The sequence below is a fragment of the Exophiala xenobiotica genome, assembly GCF_000835505.1.
Source record: "Exophiala xenobiotica strain CBS 118157 unplaced genomic scaffold supercont1.3, whole genome shotgun sequence".
NCBI lineage: Eukaryota > Fungi > Ascomycota > Eurotiomycetes > Chaetothyriales > Herpotrichiellaceae > Exophiala > Exophiala xenobiotica.
In genome coordinates this window covers 18,661-38,386 of record NW_013562492.1, presented here as the reverse complement: position 1 = coordinate 38,386, position 19,726 = coordinate 18,661, and the positions used below count along the sequence as shown (strand labels likewise).

The 19,726-nt window shown below is 44.7% G+C and overlaps 6 protein-coding genes across 6 annotated transcripts; 4 read left to right on the top strand and 2 right to left on the bottom strand.

Annotated features, from left to right (window-relative positions):
* Positions 1-162: 162 nt before the first annotated feature.
* Positions 163-1,201, top strand: PV05_04171 (uncharacterized protein; the record flags this gene model as incomplete). Its single annotated transcript, XM_013460557.1, has 3 exons — positions 163-353; positions 418-1,087; positions 1,139-1,201. The coding sequence occupies 3 exons, from the start codon at positions 163-165 to the stop codon at positions 1,199-1,201; spliced, it is 924 nt and encodes a 307-aa protein (XP_013316011.1).
* A 949-nt stretch (positions 1,202-2,150) lies between these two features.
* On the bottom strand, positions 2,151-3,385 carry PV05_04170 (uncharacterized protein; the record flags this gene model as incomplete). Its single annotated transcript, XM_013460556.1, has 3 exons — positions 2,151-2,191; positions 2,242-2,747; positions 2,832-3,385. 3 exons carry the CDS (start codon positions 3,383-3,385, stop codon positions 2,151-2,153), a joined length of 1,101 nt encoding a protein of 366 aa, XP_013316010.1.
* A 675-nt stretch (positions 3,386-4,060) lies between these two features.
* Positions 4,061-5,125, top strand: PV05_04169 (uncharacterized protein; the record flags this gene model as incomplete). The annotated part of the gene is made up of 2 exons (XM_013460555.1): positions 4,061-4,162; positions 4,223-5,125. 2 exons carry the CDS (start codon positions 4,061-4,063, stop codon positions 5,123-5,125), a joined length of 1,005 nt encoding a protein of 334 aa, XP_013316009.1.
* Positions 5,126-5,861: 736 nt separating this feature from the next.
* On the top strand, positions 5,862-6,739 carry PV05_04168 (uncharacterized protein; the record flags this gene model as incomplete). Its single annotated transcript, XM_013460554.1, has 3 exons — positions 5,862-5,954; positions 6,011-6,293; positions 6,381-6,739. The coding sequence occupies 3 exons, from the start codon at positions 5,862-5,864 to the stop codon at positions 6,737-6,739; spliced, it is 735 nt and encodes a 244-aa protein (XP_013316008.1).
* A 395-nt stretch (positions 6,740-7,134) lies between these two features.
* On the top strand, positions 7,135-8,844 carry PV05_04167 (uncharacterized protein; the record flags this gene model as incomplete). Its single annotated transcript, XM_013460553.1, has 9 exons — positions 7,135-7,279; positions 7,338-7,388; positions 7,442-7,492; positions 7,547-7,670; positions 7,730-7,933; positions 7,992-8,289; positions 8,341-8,421; positions 8,477-8,562; positions 8,616-8,844. The coding sequence occupies 9 exons, from the start codon at positions 7,135-7,137 to the stop codon at positions 8,842-8,844; spliced, it is 1,269 nt and encodes a 422-aa protein (XP_013316007.1).
* Positions 8,845-11,603: 2,759 nt separating this feature from the next.
* Positions 11,604-12,655, bottom strand: PV05_04166 (uncharacterized protein; the record flags this gene model as incomplete). Its single annotated transcript, XM_013460552.1, has 5 exons — positions 11,604-11,854; positions 11,905-12,004; positions 12,056-12,186; positions 12,239-12,370; positions 12,418-12,655. 5 exons carry the CDS (start codon positions 12,653-12,655, stop codon positions 11,604-11,606), a joined length of 852 nt encoding a protein of 283 aa, XP_013316006.1.
* Between the last annotated feature and the right edge of the window lie 7,071 nt (positions 12,656-19,726).

The following is a 19,726-nucleotide window of genomic DNA, read 5'->3' as shown; positions in this document are numbered from 1 at the left end:
AGGGGCGGCGCAGCACAAAGGACTGTTAACGCTTCACAATATTCTAAGAGGGCCTTGTGTACTGGGAGATGTGATTGGCTTACAGAAAATACCGGCTGTTGACCAGTGAAAGCGAGAAATCAATGATTTGGATCTTGCCTTCAATGACCTTTGCCTACAAAAATGGACTCTGATCTCGATAAAGCTACTGGTTCGTCGAGCATTCATTTCGTCATGTCATTGGCACCACTGATAAAGCAAATCTGCGCTATCAGGAGAAAGCCTGGCCTGACACGCAAGGAGTATATGGATTATCGTTACCGGATCCACGGAGCCATTGTTGATGCACCCGAGAACAAAGACGAAAAGCCACAGTACGAGTCCTACTGTCATGCCATGAGATTAGCACAGAAACTGACCCGTCTGGCACATTGATAGCAAATACATCCAAACTCAAGTATTTGACTCCGTATTTGGGGCACGCGATGGGGGACCATTGAATGCCAATCAGCATTGGTTCGGCCGTGACGATGTAACAGAGCTCTTCTTCAGAGACTGGGGACATGTGATGCGTTGCTTTACGTCCGACTATGTGACGGGAAAGGTCGGCCCAGATGGGATCCAGTTCGCCGACTATGAGACCAACATCGTGCTGATGGCCTACGAAAAAGACCTGGAAATCGCCACGCGGCTTGCATCTCGGCGCATCGAGCTCGGGTTGGACATGCTTCAAGGGCGCGCGACAGTTGCTCAATACTTCATCTCTAGTGCCGAGCACGGGACAGAAGGGGAGAAGCTAGAGCCCACGCTTACTCCGCTCCTCAGAGCTGCTCTCGAGCAGCATTGCCACGACGATGTATGGGGGTTGATGGCCGATATTGGCGTTGAATCTGACAAGTTTGATCTCGCCTCATACTTCGGAGGTAGAGATATGCCGCGCTTCTGCTTGGTATACAAGATCTTTCTCCACAATCATGCCTCGGTACCGAAATTCAGGAGGAGTCAACACAGCTTTGAAGATGGTGCGCAAGCACACTTTGATCTGAATTCGTCTTTTGTTTTGTTCGCAGAGGAAGCTTTAGTCATGGATGTGGACAAGGATATCAGGGTAAGTTGGGTTCTTCCTGGTCTTTTTTCGGTCCTCTGACAAGTATTCTAGTTTGCTCTTGATCGCCAGCTTACTTTTCCAGACCTGCCTGGTCCCACGCACTTGCAACCTTAAAAACCGCGGCTCTGTTGTGATTCAAAAAGTCTCGTGGGCACGACACAGCCGGGCCATTGCCGTAGATAAGTTATTGATACATAGCACAACTTCACAGCCTGTTCTGATAGACCGGCTGGTCGACAGTAAAGCAATGCCTATACACCAATGCATCAAATCAACTCAGAACACACATATTTTGAGTCATCAACGCTGTTGTCCTTGGTCTCTTGGCTGCTTGCTTTTGGGAGCTGAGCTGCACAAAGGATCTTTCCAGCAGGGTCAAACTGACTGCAACCGACATCATATCATCCGACACAAAATTGCCTTCAATCAATGATGCTGTTGTGCCTAATCTTTTAGCTATTTATCCTCGAGTGCTAAGTTTACTGAGAATCTCTACAAAATACCTTAATATAATTTGACTTGGCCACTACGTCACTTCGGGTCTAAACTCCTCCACCTTCAATCAACGACGCTTTTGTCGGTAGTCCTTGAGCTGCTCGCTCTCGGGTGCTGAGCTTCCTTAATGATCTCTGTAATATACATTAATCTAAACCGAAAGTAATTCAGTCAATTCAAGAATAATGTATCCTTACCAATTAAACAAATCAATATCAATTTATACTATTTTCATTCTTGATTCTTTAGCTACTCGCCCTTGTACTGAGCTATACTGTAGAAGTATTGCGACTTATATTAAACTATCGAATTACTGTTATACCCTTACAAAATATTAGTCAACAATACTATCATCACTACTTCTTTTTAGCTACTTGCCCTCGGGTGCTGAGCAATACTGGAGAAATCACCGTCGAATGCACAAAGCCTAGTCAACTACAATTGTAATCAACAATTCGATTGGCACTGCTTCCTTTTAGCTACTTATCCCATGGGATTTGAGTTGCACTGGGGAAGTATGGAACATACATTCAACCCTTCTTCGAAATCACCACCATCACTTATGTGGTCACTGCTTCTTTTCAGCTGCTCGCCTCGTGCTGAGTTGCACTGGGGAGGATTTATAGGGAGCCCGGAAGTTTTGCGCTCTAATAACTCACTTTTCCTTCGACACAAGTTGGCGCGATCAAACTTCTCAAAAAACATTGTGTCGTTGATTGCCAGCACATAATTGACCTTTCGAGTATATATAGGCGCAAAATCGTTTCCCCAAAGGTACGTTCCACCATAGAAAGGGGAGTCGTATGCCGTGCTCACCTCCATGTACACTTCAATGCTGTCAGTCACTACTTCTGGATAGGCCATGATTGCCGCCGTGATTTCATCCCACAGTGGATAGCCTAGGTAATAATCTTCCGATAGGTCGGAATAAAGGTTGGGAGATCTCGAAACTATGTTCTGGACAGTCGTGTTGGGTAAGTAGAGGGAATTTGCCACGTTACCAACAATCGTGATGGACGGCCAATCCGCTGTCACTGCGATATGCGCAGCTTCGGGGTCAATTATAAAGTTGATGTCGCTGCCAAGGTCCTGGTTCCAGTCTGAGGTAACTTGAAGGAGGTTCAGGTCCACGTAGCCGCCCATGATAACGAGTTCCTTTGCGTTTCTTGCAAAGGTGTTGTTCATCCGAATGGCGGCAGCAATATTAGTCAAACTACCGGCAGAGTAGATTGACACTTTCCCAGGTTACCTGTGTACCTGTTCCACCATGAAAACAGCGGCTGCCTGGTCGATGAAACTTGTGTTCGGATAACCTTCAACGAAGGCGGATTTGCTGATTCGGTCTGGGTTACCACCTGTAGGGTCATTGCCGAGAGATTCGGCGGTGAGGTTTTCGGGAGCGAAGACACCGTCCCAATCGAGAGTTCCCCAAGCTTGGGTGCACGAGTCGAAGCGAGCCTGGGTTATCGTGATGGGATTATACTCTCCCAGGGCAACTGGAATGCAGGAGAGATTGCCGTGTTCGAGCAGGGCGAGTGCATGGAGACTGCATTGCAGGGCCCAAGAATCGGCAGTGTTTCCAGTCAACCCAAGGACGGTCATGTTGGCGCTAAGAGTAAGGAGAAATGGACCCATAGATGTGGCAGTATAATCGTTGTCCATAATCGTATAGCGATCTTCCGTAGACCAAGCATCGCGGGGGAAAACTGTGATAACCTGTCTTTTGGCGAGGCTGCCACTCCTTGCTCGTTTCGCAAACGTAGGCACAGCCCCAGCTAGAAGCAGGGCTGTAGAAAGGCGCATACTGGGGTTTGCCGTTGGAGTTGTCAATCTTGAGGACTTCAACCTTGCGAATTATTGTTAGAAGAGGAAGAATGCCGGGAATTGAAGTACCGTTCGCCACTTTATATTTGGCCAGTACTTGAGCCGGTTGTCTGCTCTTGTTATCTCTCGAGGGGGGCAATGCCGCCCACTTGCAAGACCCACGCTCAATTGGCTTGCAAACCACATGCCCCCAGAGATTCAGCTTGTGGGAACGGTTCCACACTGAGACAAGGAGAATATTCGAAGACGGCGACTCGCGCAGATGGCCGAGAAAGAGGTGGTCGTGATCGTCATCGTCACTCCAGTTAGTCACGCTTTGTTGTGCCGAGGCCTGGTCAAAGTACGCCTTTTCATCTAGCATATCATCGAGAGGCTCGCCTCGACCACGTCAACGCACGCCCTGTGCTATAAGATCGTCTCTAGACTGGTGTCCGCATGTTGAAAGGCAGGCAGAGGCATGCAAAGGCTTATGAGAACGCCGGTCGCTCTAGGTTTATAAGAAAAGGAAGTTCGAAACATTCAACCAGGTTAATCCTTGCAGGAGCGGCGTTGATTTTTTCTGCAGCAGACATTCTTTCCGCATGCGTCCTTCTGTGGTAAGATAGCACTTGTGTTGTTGATAACTTGTGTCATCTTAATACTAGTATCGCCGTGATGCAGCGTATCGACGCACACAGCCACGCTGTACCGCCAGGATGGAGGAAATACTGCATAGAGCTTAGATGGGAAAAGCCAGACGGGATGTCTAGCATACCTGTAAGTATCCCAGTGCACAGGCGACTCATCTAGATAAGAGCTCATCCTTTCCGCGTACAGGAATGGAGCATCGAAGCACACATGAGTCTAATGGACCGCGCGCATATCTTAAAGAGCATCCTCAGCATCACTTCTCCAGGCACATACCTTTCGCCAGGAGACACATCGCTTTGCCGCAAGATCACCCGTGAAACGAACTCAGAACTTGCAAACATCAGCGCGCTCCACCGTGACCGGTTTGGTTTCTTCGCCAGCTTACCTCTCCCCGATGTCGAAGGGTCAATAGCGGAGATTGATTATGCTTTGGATCAGCTGGGGGCGAAGGGATTTGCAACCTTGACGAACACCAACGGCGTCTATCTTGGTGAGCCTTCGCTCGACGGGGTATTCGAGAAGCTCAACGAGGGAAAGGCTGTTGTTATGATCCATCCCACTACATGTCAGTTGTGCCCTAGCACGCATCTACAGGCTGCCCAGCAAGTCCGATCCATGGAGGTAGTGCCACTACCTCAGTATCCACGCCCGGTGCTCGAGTTCTTCTTCGACACAGCTCGTGCTGTAACTCATCTGATCTTATCCAAAATCGTGGAGCGAAATCCCGATATCACTTTCATTGTGCCGCACTGCGGTTCTGTGCTCCCTTCAGTGAGTGAGCGCTTCACGTCATATTCAACTCGAGTCTATGGTAGCAATTCCATTTCCAGCGACGATGTCCGCCGAATGTTCAAGACTCGCTTCTACTTCGATCTCGCTGGCTTCCCATTCCCAGACCAAATCCATGGAATTCTCAGGTTTACTGATGTTTCACATTTACTGTACGGAACCGACTTTCCGTTTCTGCCCGGAGATGCAGTTGTTGACTCGGCTCAAAGGAATGACGAGGAAGTGCAAGCTTTGTTTGGGGCCGTTGGCCAAAGATATATCTTTTCTGAGAATGCCCGTATATTGTTAAACCTGGATTAGAATGCCATCACCGCCGACTTCCCAGAGCCTGAAAGAATCTTTCCAGGACGTCTCGTCTTTGCTTGGACGCATAGAGTTGAGCTTCCAGCACTTAGTCTACCGCACCTGTAGGAACGACTATTACATGAGAGGTTAATATCTTACCGAGATCTTCACATGTATTCCCCCTTGGCGAATGCAAACCTGTACATCGATGGCCTGAATGACAATCGCAGATACCTAGACAAAATGGAAGAGTGCCTTTACCTTGGATGACTAAGTCAACACCCTCTTTCTCGGGCCTTGAGCGACGATACCTTGACCCCCTTCCGATTGTTATCGCCCCAGGAGACTAGTCAAGGTCTAGCGTTGACAGTGGTCAAGATGCGCCCTGTCGCCTCACAGAATTCAAGAGACGACAGTGCGTCCCACTTCGGATATGCGACAATCGAGAAAGGCAAGGAATATTCTCATGATGGCTATAAGGGCAAGAAATCTCTTCAGCAATTCCTTTCAGCCATTTCTATGCTGCAAAGTTCTCGAAATCTCAATGGCTGCAGCTAACAGTGAGATACCCACTATCGACATACAGCCGTGGCTGGACGGCAGTAACCCTGACGGCGTCGTCAAAATCATCCGAGCCGCATGCATGACCTATGGGTTTTTCCAGCTCGTTGGACATGGGATCCCACTCGCATAGCAACATGAGATATTCGATTGCGCAAAGAAATTCTTCTCCCTTCCTCTAGAACAGAAAATGGGCTTGGCTAAGGACCCAGTGTCAGGGAGAGGGTATGAAGTGATCGGGTCGCAGGCACTACAGGCCGGACAAACACCGGACCAGAAGGAGGTAACGCATTGCGGTATCCGAAATGAGAGTTCTACAGGACTGATACCACAGACTAGGCTATGCGCATTGAAAGAGATGTGGCCGCAAATGACCCAAGTTACGGGACCTATCTTTATGGACCAAATCTCTGGCCAAACATGCCACAGGAGGATTTCAAGGCACCGGTCATGGAGTATCGAGAGCATATGCTTCGACTGGCAACAGAGATCATGAAAATCCTGGCAAAAGGCTTGCCATATGGCGACGATGTTTTTGATGATTTCATGCGGGATCCTGTTGCTTCCGTAAAGTTGCTGCATTATCCGACGCAAGCTCAAGATGGCGAGAAAGCTGTGGGAGGTGAGTCTCACCTTGAGCCCTTCCCCTAGAGGCTATCATAAGTCCTGACCCTTGCGTGCATCGAGCCATACTCACGCGTTGAAATAGCCGGCGCTCATACTGATTTCGGCGCCATCACCCTCCTTCTGCAGCACCCTGGTCAAGAAGGCCTTGAAGTCTTGCACCCGGCTCGAGAGTCTTGGATCCCTGTTCCAACGGTGGAGAATATCTACGTGGTCAACATTGGTGACGTTTTGTCTGCTTGGACTCACGGGCAATACCGAAGCGAGCTGCATCGAGTGGTCAACAAAAGTATAACGGAGGACCGATACAGTATTCCTTTTTTCTTTGACGGGACTATGACAACGTTGATGAGTCCATTACATGGCTCCGGGACGTCACAGACGGGAAAGTCGGCTGGAGAACAGTTCGAAGAAAGATGGTCAACCGCAGATTTGAAGACATAGGGGGTTGTTAGGGTGGTCACCTCCGGGTCTGCAGTACCAGAGTCAAGCCTCTGCTCTAGATCAAATACTGAGAAAGAGGCCATTATGCTGAATTTATAACGGCATGCAGAATTTGTTGCGTGAAATGGATATGGTTCAGACATGTTTCGGGGCCCCGTCAACTCAAGACGCCCTGGTCGTGATAACGAATTTGGACCAGCCCATCGAGGAACAGGTGTATGCTGTATATAAGGGTATCCATCGACTTGATCGGCAGCCGCGATGTGTTTGGATGGAATCTCATTTCGGATTCTGTTGAAAGAGCTTCTCGAAGCCCCATCTGATCCTCATACACTAGTCGACTCGGCGAATGACCATGGTTGAGATATCCGGGCCTGTGGTTATGGAAGACAAAAATGCTTTCTGCTCAGGCCGAGAGGAAGGGCGCCGAGGACATCGCCATTGGAGACGACGAGAAGCATGAGGTCTTCAAGAAAACGGTGGATGGTGTCCGGTTTCGTACTGTCAAATGGCCAGTGGCGGCCATCATCTTCCTGAAACGTGAGTTTGACCGTACTGGGAGTCAACACGCGACGAGACTGACACCCGATCTGCGCAGTCATGTTCGCCCCTGGTGTCCTCAGCATCCCGGGTGCAATGTACAATCTTGGTACGGTCCAGAGAAAGTCCTTTCTCCCATATTCTACGTGCTCACCGTTCCAGGAGCACTTGGTGGAGCTTTATCAGTCATAGGATGGGGCGCCCTCAACACTTGTAAGTTCAAGTGGAAGTATGTCGCATGCACATGCTAAAGATGTCCTCTCGCAGATACTGCCTCAAATCTGGGCGATTTCAGATCCAAGCACGCTCAATGCCACACCGTCATTGACATGGCCAACCTTGTCGGTGGCGTCTGGCTCAAAGAGCTGGTTGGTTTCCTGTACCTCGTTAGGTAAGTTAGAGAGCATCAACATCCCCTCCCGAGAATGTATGCTCACGTTATCTCTTCAGCTTCGTTCTCGTCAGCGGTTCGGGCATTCTTGGAGTCTCCATCGCAATTAACGCTCTTTCGGATCATGGTGCTTGCACGGTCTGGTGGTCATTCCTGGCGACCATCGTGGTGATCATCCTAGCACGCATTAGGACATTCCAGAAGATTGGCTGGATCACCTGGGCAGGCTTCGCCTCGATTTTTATCGCCGTCTTGATCGTTGTGTATGGCAAACCATTCTCCGCGATGTCATGTTCACCCGTAACTGATGCTGCTTTCCAGGATTGGCGTGACAACCATAGATCGGCCTGCCAGTGGCCCTCAGACCGGTGATTTTGACTTGGGTTACCATGTCATCGGACATCCAGGTTTCATCGCTGGCATGACGGCCTCCGCCACCATCTTCGTGTCCTCATCGGAAACCTCCTCATTCATGCCCGTGATTGCCGAGATGAAGAACCCAACGGATTACAAGAAAGCCTTTTTCACCTGCATGGCAGTCCTCAATGCCGCGTACCTCGCCTTCAGCCTCGTGGTTTATCGTTGGTGTGGACAATGGGTCGCGAATCCCTCACTTGGTGTATGTAGTTCATTTGAGGACCTCCTATCGTGCCAGCTGACTTTAAGGCAGAGTGCAGAGCCTGTCGTGAAGAAGGTGGCCTATGGAGTTGGCCTTGTCGGTCTGGCAGTCAGCGGCTGCTTGTATCTTCACGTAGGGTCAACCCACCATTAGAAGCATGAGCAAACGCGATGACAGCCACCAACAGGTAGCAGCCAAGTATTTGTTCGTTCGCATGCTCCGCAACACTGCACGCCTCCAAGCCAACACGCTGACTCATTGGGCCACAAGGCTGTAAGCTCACCCGGAGGACGGAAAAGATCGCATTACTGACAGAAGACTTCCAGCGGTTGCACAGTTGGCCTCGGTGCCATTGCGTTCATCCTTGCCTCAGCCATTCCCATCTTCAACTACCTTCTCGCGCTAACGGGCTCGATATGTTTTTCACCCTTGGCTATCATTCTACCCAACTGGTTTTGGGTGCACGACCACTCCCAATACCTTCGCGGCTCGTTTAATCAGAAGGCGGTATTTACCTTTCACACCCTGTTGATGTTGACTGGAAGCTTCCTGTAGGTCGGAGGCACCTACAGCACCGTCCAATTGATCATCGATGCATACAAAGTTAGCAATATAGTTGAGTCATCGCCTTCTTTATGGTCTTGCAACGGGTCCCGGCCTCTGCACCCGGTTAGGGAAAGGATTTGTATGCTAGGGCTGATCGATGTCTGATTGTAGGCTCTGCATTTTCCTGCGCCGACAACTCGAATTCGCCTTAGTAGCGAGCATCACAATCCTCCCCAGAACGATGCCATTTCATTCAGCTCAGGCTGGAAACTCGCCCAACTCGCGAGACCAGGAACCATTGCAATTGCGAGATATGGTCGTAACTGCATAGAAGGGGAAAAGCTTTCACAACGGCTCCGGAATGAGACAAAGTCGAAGGCTTGTGGAAGACTGACCGAAACGGTTTAGATTGTAGTTGATACTATAGGATTATCCACTCTATGCCACCACAACCGTTTAAGTTTAGATCTTTAAACTTGGAATAATTTTATAAAATTTATACCGTTAGAAAGCCCTTCTCTCTCAATCTAAAAATATTCTCTTTATTAGCGAACTTTAATTTATCGATAAATTATTCTTTAAGTTAGCTTATAGTTTTATCTAAATACGGTCCTTTTATCTTCAATATAAATAATATAACCCTTCGCGCTCAATACGAAATAGATCGTTGCCATCGTTAAAACTACGGTACTCAAAGATATAGAGCGTTATACTTAATATAAATATATTGACGTTAGGTAGTGACCACGAAGATCTAGTGAGCTTAACGGCTACGCTTATAGCTGCTCGAGAGTACGCTCTAGAATTACAACGAGTGGTAAACCTATGTGGAGGGATTCATAATAGATATCACGAGACCGCTACCATACTCACCCCGCACGCCTCGAATTCGTAAAAGCTTATGCCACTCGTGTTGCAAGCCCGACTAACATTGCCATGGGCCGTTGACCCTAGTCCGTAGCCCTGGCTGACTGGCACCAATCCAATGTCAGCTGACATGCTGCGTTTCTCGCTTGCGTCGACGGTCTAGCGGATGGAACAGCTGGCTCTTCAGGTGCGGCTGAAGGTCGTCAAGCCACGTGGGTTTGGACCAATAATGCAATCAAGGGATAGAGTTTCCGAGCGATATTACGAAGTGCCAATACGGTATATTCCTGGGGCCCTCGGATTCTGTGAACATCAGCAACTTACACAATTGGAGACAGCGATTCTTGCAATAGATGAAGAGATAGGTGGTTCAAGCACAGCCGCTGATCAATGCATAAATCTCTACTGAGTAGTACCAGCATTTTGCTGTTTGCTTGCCTGCTAAGGTGGCTAGACTTTAATAGGTGCTAGGAACCTTGCCTCAACTGGCCAGTATTGCCTCATCGCACGCTCCAAGACAATTGACCAAAATAAGCTAAGTAACGAAATATAAAGTGCTTTTGATCAGGAAAGGATAGTGGACACGCCTGCATTTCGCCTCCTGCGCTGGCGAGTTCTTTTCGTATGGCTCCAACGACCTCGCCACCCTAGTGCACTCCTCGGATTCAGCTGAATCGCGCTCTGCTCTTAGTGACTTTTGAATAGATTGGCGTTCAAGCTCTCTCGCTTGTCCCTCTTTAATGGTCATCATCCTGACCATGTGATTCCATGCCGAACACCCTGCAGTCACCTCCCCAGATTGCAGCAGTTGAAAGATATCCCTTGATTCCTGAAACAGTTGCTGAGCCCTAACGTCCAAATCGTACGCGCTACTTCTCTCCTTGTTGGCAGCAATGAGTTTGTCAGCCGCTCTTTTTACCAAATCCTGCCTCTGTCGAGTAACCCAATAGCCCCCTTGTGCAGGGCTCCGGGTAGGTATAGTTAATGATTGACCCGCCATCATTGATTCGAAATAGTATCAAAGCGTGAATCAGATCTTGTATTCGTAGATTTTGTTGGTATTGGCTAACAGAGGCGGAAGGAAGAAACCAGAGTGCCCAAAAGCTCTCTTATAATGCCGCCTGCTGAAGAAACTAGCATGAGTCAAACTGGCTCGAACGAAACTATATTTGCGGCTAGCATTTGTGGCGAGCGACACCCGTACCAAAGCGCATGTAACCAGGAGCTGAAATCGTAGGTCGCGACATGCAATACGAGCGCTTGTCGCTTCATCTTGTGAAATCCAAGCTGAAGAACGTCGTTTGCTCTGGAACTCCTCGCTAGAAAATTGATTCGAGGACGCCGTGCCATTGCTGACCCCGCAAAGCTCAGTCCGGGGAAGCGAGCCTTAAAAAAGCCACACAAACCTAGAGAAGGATTTGGCAGACACGTGTATATCTGGAAAGGTCCTTGTAAGCCGAAGGGTCCAGCACAACTGCATACATAAACTCCGACCCTACGCTCGAAGCGACTCTAGCGCTGTCAAATTTGCTGATCTAGGTATCTGATCTAGAGGCGGAAAAGGAGTGAACATGTCATCAAGGAGAAAGGCGTTTAATATACTTATTACTGGTAGGTTGAACCGGTCTTAGCTTTATGGACATGCTCAAACCTCGACCGTAACTGCCAGCGCAAGTTACGGACGATCTGCGGAATGTGGTGCGAATGCTATACTGAAGCGGAAATCACTCCAGACAGATAAAATCTCCGCTACCTCACATCCCTAGTACCAGTGTAGTGTGGACCATGGGTGATAAAGACTCCCAGGTGCATTGCAGTAGTATAGGCCTCTGTTGACGGTGGTGCGCTTTTGCTGCTCATAGCAGACCTGTATGCCTCGTTACGCTCGTGCAAATCCGCCTCTATGGCACCCCATCAAGTATGATCGAGTCGTCATACGGGGGCTGAAGGAAATCTTCTGGCACATCCTTCGGTAGTTGCCTTGCCTCTGCCCACCTACGAATATCATCATAATTTCGACATTTGTGCTGCGTACTGAAGTCCACGAAGGCCGCTGGCATCGAACCAGGCGATGGCCTATACCAGACTTGGCCGAAGACACCCACATCGACCGTACACATAAGTTGTTGTCGTAGGATATCGAGGCAGTGCGCTGCCATCATATCAGTATGGCCCGCCCCAGGGAGAGGTCTGCCTACTTACAAACATGGAGTTTCAGTATATCGTCATTGTTTCTGAATGCACCCTTTCTCTTAGCCTTATAATAGTCGAAGTTGTAATATAAGCTTTGTCGGAGAAGATTCTGGCATTATTGTCAGAACAGACTTGATGCTTAATGAACGGCCCACCTCACCAGGCAATGCAGGTGGTGCAACCCTTCCACATTTGCTGGAAAGCCTCCACCATACTTCGAGTTGATCTGAACTTGGTTGTTTCGCAAGCCTGCTTCTTTTGCTCTGTCGGGTGGTATTCTGACACTTCGGTCTTCCATATCACTTAGCCCGCAGAGCAACGTAATACTGGCATAGAAACTCACAGTTGACACCAAGTGCCTCCCATGCCTCATCAACCTCCAGAGCTGCTGATTGCCTATAGATATTCTCGGTCGTAAAGGTGCCATTATAGGTCAACTTGTTGTAGGATACCGTTATATCCTCAAGGAGGGGGGCTAGTGACTCAGTAACAGTGGCTTCGGTCAGAATTATCAACACTCACTGGAGTGAGTCGTCAGTCTCACACATTGATTGTAACTTGGTGAGTATAGGCGGCAGCGGTTGAGGAGTCCCAGAACGAGTCCAATGAAAAACGCAAGACATAAAGAGACGCATATACTATATGCTGAGTAGGCGTATCTCGTCGTTAGTGGGGCCCTCGCCCCAAGCATTGCCTCATCTTCGCTCACAAGGCTTTCAGGATCATCTGGAGCATCGGCGAATTGGGCTGAGGCCTTCATACTGTCTCGACGAGAAAGCGTTGCTAGAGGCATACAGCCTAGTCACGGGACCTTCTATTAGAATTGAGGGTCTGTGAGCATTGAAAGTAGATAGGAACCGGAATATCGAATGTTCTTTACTATAAATAAATAATTAATGTAATCTAGTTCAAATCCGGAGGGGCAGCTGCCCGTGTTGGAAGAGGTCAGGCCCTTGTCACTAGCGAGGATAGGCCGCCAAGGCACACCTCGTATACTGTACACGAGGGAAACCCCAGAACTTTCCCAACTTTCCCAACTCTACCAGCTTTATCCTAGACCATCATTCCGGCGCTATCTGTAATCTTGTATTGCCCCTATCAAGATGGCAACGACCACGTAAGAGCTGCGTACTATGGTGTATTCATGCAGTCTCAAACTTCCCACCTAGGCATTCTGCCTGAGCCTTCATCTTGCCGCCGAATCGAATACGAGGCTGAGAGAACTACAATGTTTAATGACGATAAAAATCGGAGCTATTATGTGATTTTGTGTCTTCTGACACCGCCACAGCATCATCGTCAGAAGCTGGATACGGGTTTGGACACATTGTCGTTGCGGGTGGGACATATACGACCTACTATATACTGTTCTGATTCTCTCTGGACGGATACCTGGGGTTGGAATAAGTCGGATAATATAACACTTACGGCTGAAGTCCCACGTTTCGAGCAGATTATATATCATTGTTCCTAGAAGATTGTTCCTAGGAGGGTACATACCAGGCAATATTTCTGGGTGGGAGCTACGGAGGAAGTCAGCACGGGAAGAGTGTATATGGACGGCCTGTCAATTACTACGCGCTAGCTCTCTTCACGAACAGACGATTCTAGCCGCGTAGTTAGTGGGGTCTTCATTATGCTTTCGCTAATGGCAACCAATGGTTGTTTTGGGCCTCGTACATTATAGCCAATAGTGCTTCTCTCTGAAGCGAGTTGAAACTCGATTGCATAAGACAAACCTTGATCTAGCTTTGATCTATCTCTACGGTCAAACGCTATCAGGATCTAACGCAACATGACGAACAAAAAGTTTCTACATTGTTGATATGGCCTTGGCAGAGTCTACCACTGGATCACAGGACTAGCGAGCTGAGAACCAAGACTATGCAAGATGTCAACTTGGCTATTTAAGCTGGCTTGCTCGCTTAGAATCCAAAGAACTGGAGTCAACTCTTCAGCATCCTATTCAAAGGCAAAGATGCGCATCAGTATCAATTCCGTCTTCCTTCTGGCCTTGGTGCCATTGACAGGAGTCATTGCAGCACCTCAGGGTTCTTATGGCAATTATGGGGGCAAGCCTTCTTTCTCATCTCCACGACGGCAGCGTGATTGATGTGAGACCCAGACTACAAGCTGCCTGCGTACGCCGACTACGGAGAGTACGACAATATCCCTGCATCTGGGTAATGCCCTAAATTTCCCCACTCGCGGACGGCCATTAGATTGCTAACCTTGACCTACAGAGCACCGAACCCCTATGGAAGCTACGGGGACTATGGAGCCTACAGGCGAGACGAGATAGCAAGCCCCGAGAAGAGAGACACAGAGCCAGAGCCTGCGCCTGCAGATTATGGCAAGTACGGCAAGTACGGAGACTATGGCTCCTATAAGGACATCAAGCCCGCTGGTGCAGGAAATCCGTACGGGTCTTACGGCAGCTACGGCTCGTACAAGGAGTGATGCCTTGGTTGGAGAGGAATTGTGTCTAACGATACTGAGGGAGATATTGTCCAACTAGTTGGAGGTCCTGACAACAACAGCTGTTGTATATGTACTTGTGCTTACTGCTTTTCTGGCAGATCTAAATGCTTCAGCAAGAGATAATAATGTTACGCGACAGTTCTGAAGTAAATACTCTTTCCGAGTAACGGTGAGGTACTCTTCTACTAGCGTTCCTTACTTGATCAGCACGATGGTCTGTCGGATCAGCTGCCGGGGAACAAGTTGTGCGCAGCACTTCCGAGTGGATATCTTCAGACGTATACCCAAGCTTGGCCCCAGCTGAAGTTGCTAGCGCAGCGCGCTGCTGGAAAGAGTAGACTCAACACTACCGAGATATCCTTTACAGCTCTCTACACCCTCATGCCTTGGAAATTGCCAAGTTCCATATGATCGCGGCAAGATAGCTATGCGCCCCATTGGGAGGTCTGTCTCTGCCGCTTCAGCTTAGCAATGGCGTGCAATGCCACCGAGAGACGGTTCTCGAGCTAACGGCACAGTGGATCTAATGCCAACATCTTGCCACGGAATTTCTCTTCGTACAAACGTTTCCTGTTTGTCAGCCTCCACAAGATGTCATTCAAGCGATGGATCAGCGGACAACACCCTCAGTTTCCCCACTGTAAAGACACATTATCACCTCTGCTACCTAATTTAGTATTTACATCATCCAGCTGACTTCGAGGCGTTTGATGCGTCGTGCGATGGCTATGATACAATTCCGAGGGTCGATTGCCTTGACAAGAAGCGATGGTCAACGTGTTGACGGACGCGTCTCTTTCAGCTCAGCCGCCATCTCCGAGCTTGACGTGCTATGAGAAGTGCAAGCTTTCCTGTATTTTGCTAGCTCATCCGCTGAGCAGCATTCAGCTGGGTGTCGCGCTAGATTCACATTATCAATCACCTGCAGTGCTGAAGAGTAGTGAGATCTGATGGTCCACAAAAAATGGTTGCAGTCAAAAGAGCTACGGGTCTCTGCTTCACCATATCCCGCTGCTGGCGTGCACTATGCTAAAAGTCCGCTAAGTTTTCCAGGGCTTCCACTCCGATTGCAATCAGGGACATCAGTTAACTCTTGTGGCCCATAAGATGGGCCACTATGCTGGCTGTGGTGATGATGTCTAACGCGGTAGTGAGGGCCGTTACGAATCGAAATAAGCGTCCATTCTTTTCTTCATGATTGGAGTTGAAGTGAGAGAAGGCGGTTCCCCATTCGATATTGCGTCACCCTGAGTGCCGTTCGGTAACATACGGTGAAGTTGGTCCATGGACTTGGTGCCGCCTAGATTTAGGAGCAACAGTACTGAATGAAGTGATACGGAGCTTTTTGTAATGGGCGATTTAGTGGAAAGCGAGGACGATAGAAAACTTTGTATATTTCCTTACGGCAGGTGATAGGTCTACGAAACGTCTGTCAAGGCTGTAGTAGCAGTTAAGCGGAACAGCTCTGATTGGTTTTAATGGTCCGGTAGCCTTCCCCTAGTGCTTACCCTTTAAAGCTATTGCCAAGAGCGACTTAGAGAAGGCAGAACTCCAACGACCCAATCAACTTTCGATATCTGCAAAAATACGAATGACAGCTTCAGCTGAGGGTTCACAGCTTTCAGCACATGTGAAGCTCAGCCTATTCGCACCTCAACCCGAGTTTTATTCTTTCGCAAGCGGGCGCGACCAATGCAGGAAGTATAGGCAACATAGTAGATGGGTGAATTAGAGCTGACTCAGTGGAAATCATCGAATCTAAGATCCATCAACAATTTTGCGAGATGTAATTTGCTGAACCTACGCAGGCGTCGAGGTATACACCACATGTAGTTGCCCGCGCTAAATTTAGCTTCACAACCGGATACGCCAAGGAACGCCAAGGCCACTAAGGATATATGTCGAACATTCTTCGTATGAGAGCTTTGAGTCTTGTATAACAGCCACGTCTAGGAATACCTAATAGATTAATTGAACACTATCGCTGTACTCTGCCTATCCAGCAGGCTATCCCTAAAAGTATCTCAGTTTTTATCGTCGAGTAACGCGGATATCAACACCCGTTTATTTATTAAACCAGAAATCCAAAGTTTGCCAAGTTTTGTAAGGTTTAGTTAGCTATAGGTTAAAATTAAGAAGCACTTACGAAAGTAACTTATAAATCTCAGTAAGCGAGATCTAAGAAGCCTACGTTAGTTCATCGTAGATTACCCTAGCCGAGAGGCGGCCCGGCATTATATAGTGTACCTCGGTAGGGCGGCCAATCGGGCGAGCCAGTATTCTCCGATTCCAGGTGGTGCACCTAGGTAGTGCACCTTTCGTCTTATGCGCGTCCACCGTCGACAATCTCGAAAGGGATAGGTGCACTATACTCGACTTATCCAGCGCTATCGAACGCGGGTAATTATATAATTGTACGATTTCTTATCGTTATACTATCGTTTTAAGGTAGATTACTATCTCTTTAATTCTCTCTTCACTAAATTTTAAGATAATTTAATATAACTTTTTATTTTCTTAGTAGTGATTATAAAGGATTTAGCTTTTTCTTAAAAATTAAGATTTAATATAGTAATTTAATTATTTTTTATTTATAAATAAAAATAATAGTAAAGTTTACTATCCTTAATAAGAGAAATAGTAAAATTTAAGAATATTAAAGAATATAGCCCTAGAAAATATTCTCTTTATTTTAAATTTAGTTATCTCTTTAAGATATATTTCTTTCTTAAATTATTTAAGAAGGGTTTTTTTTTTTTTTAATAATTTTTTTTAATTAAATTATTTATTATTTTATTTTATACTTAATATTTTTTTTTTTTTTTTAATATTTTCTTTTAATTAAACTTTTTCTTTTTATTTTTCTTTTAAAATTACTAAAGAAACTTTATATCTTAATTTATAGTAAAACTTTAAAAACTTTATTCTAAAATTAATTTATTTTATTAAAAGATTTATATTTTATATTTAGTATAAAATATTATTAATCTATCTCTAATATTAAGAAAGTATAGAAACTTTTTTATTAATTAATTATTATAATTAAGATAATAAGAGTAGATTTATACTTTTTAGATATTTAGTAATTATATCGATCGCTTTTACTTAATTAACTTAAAGATTATTATAGTTAAGTTCGTAGTATTTCTAATTTACTTTATAATTAATTAATAATTATTAAATCTTATAAACTATTAAAGTTAATATTAATATAAGATATTAAAAAAAACGATTTTATTAGGGATAGACTAATTAAAATATTAAAAGATCGATTTTATATTTAATCTCTATAACTTTAAAATTTCTTTTATTACTATTATTATTACTAAAGTATTTAAATTTAATTAAGAATATACTATTTTATTTCTAAATAAATATAAAATTTATTAAGTAAATAAAATTATAGTACTATTATAATTAATATAATATTAATAAATATATTATTTATCTTCTTAATAAAGTATTATATATTCTTAATAATAAAGATTTTATAATTTACTATATTAGTTTAAACTTAATTAATAAATTATCTCTAGCCGAGAGGCGGCGCGGATTATATAGTGCACCTTAGTGGGGCGGCTAATCGAGCGGGCCGGTCTTCTCTAATTCTAGGTGATATACCCTAGTAGTGTACCTTTCGTGTTATACGCGTCTACCGTCGATAATTTCGAAGGGAATAGGTACACTATACTCGGCTTATCCAGCGCTATCGAACGCGGGCAATTGCACAATCGTACGACTTCTCGTCGTTATGCTATCGTTTTAAGGTGGGTTACTATCTCTCTAATCCTCTCTCCGCTAAGTTTCAAGATAACTCAGTATAACTTTTATTTCTTAGTAGCGATTATAAAGATTTGGCTTTTTCTTAGAAACTAAGATCTAGTATACTAACTTAGCTATTTTTCGTTTACGAGCGAGAATAATAGTAAGATCTACTATCCTTAACGAGAGGAATAGTAAAGTTCAAGAACATTAAAGAATATAGCTTAGAGAAATATTCTCTTTAGTTCTAAACTTAGCTATCTTCTCGAGGGGTATTTCTTCCGTAAATTATTTAAGAAGGGTTTCTTTTTTTTTTTTTTAGTAATTTTTTTTTTGGTTGAACTATTTATCGTTCTATTTTATATTTAATATTTTTATTTTTTTTTTTTAATATTTTTTTTTAATCGAACTTTTTCTCTTTATTTTTCCTTTAAAATTACTAAAGAAACTCTATATCTTAATCTATAGTAAAACTCTAGAAACTTTATTCTAAAACTAATCTATTTTATTAAGAGACCTATATTTTATATTTAATACGAGATATTATTAGTTTACCTTTAACGCTAAGAAAGTATAAGAACTTTTCTATTAATTAATTATCGTTATTAAGACGATAAGAGTAGATTTATACTCTTTAGATATCTAGCGATCACGTCGGTCGCTTCTATCTAATTAATTTAGAGATTATCGTAGTTAGGCTCGTAGTATTTCTAATTTACTTCGTAGTTAGTTAGTAATTATTAAGTCTTATAAACTATTAAGATCAATATTAATACGAGGCGCTAAAGAAGATAATCTTATTAGAGATAGGTTAGCTAAGATATTAAAAGATCGATCTTATATCTAACCTCTACGACTTCGAAGTTCCTTCTATCGCTATCGCTATTACTAAAGTACTTAGGCTCGATTAAGAATATACTATTCTATTTCTAAATAAACGCGAAATTTATCGAATAAATAAGATTATAGTACTATTGTAATTAATATAATATTAGTAGATATATTATCTATCTCCTTAATAAAGCGTCGTGTATTCTTAATAGCGAAGATTCTATAATTCGCTATATTAATCTAGACTTAACTAGTAAGCTATTCTCGAGTTGATACCTAACTCTAAAACTATAGAAGAACTAAAGTCCCTTAGTACTCGTTTAGTAGGTAGCTAAGAAATATATAGGCTTCTATCGTATTTCTTTAACGAGTCTTTTAATTAGGGTAAAAATTTTAGTATTATATTTAATAGACAATTAGATCGTAGGTCGCGATAATTTAATAGTTTTCTTAATAAATTAATATAACTAAGCGTCTTAATTTATTAAGTAAAATTAATATCGATCGAATAGGGTTATATCGTATTAGACTTATCTATCCTTACTATACTAATAAAGATTCGAAGGGAATTATAAAGTTACTTAATTTAAATAGATTATTTCTCGACGTTATCTTAAATACTCGATATATTATTATTAGTAGTAAAGCTTAGATTATCGACTTATTTAACTAGCTACGGTAAAGAGAGTTAAGTAATATTGTCTTAAGATTATACTAATCTATAGTTATCCCTTATTAATATTAATCTTTACTCTAT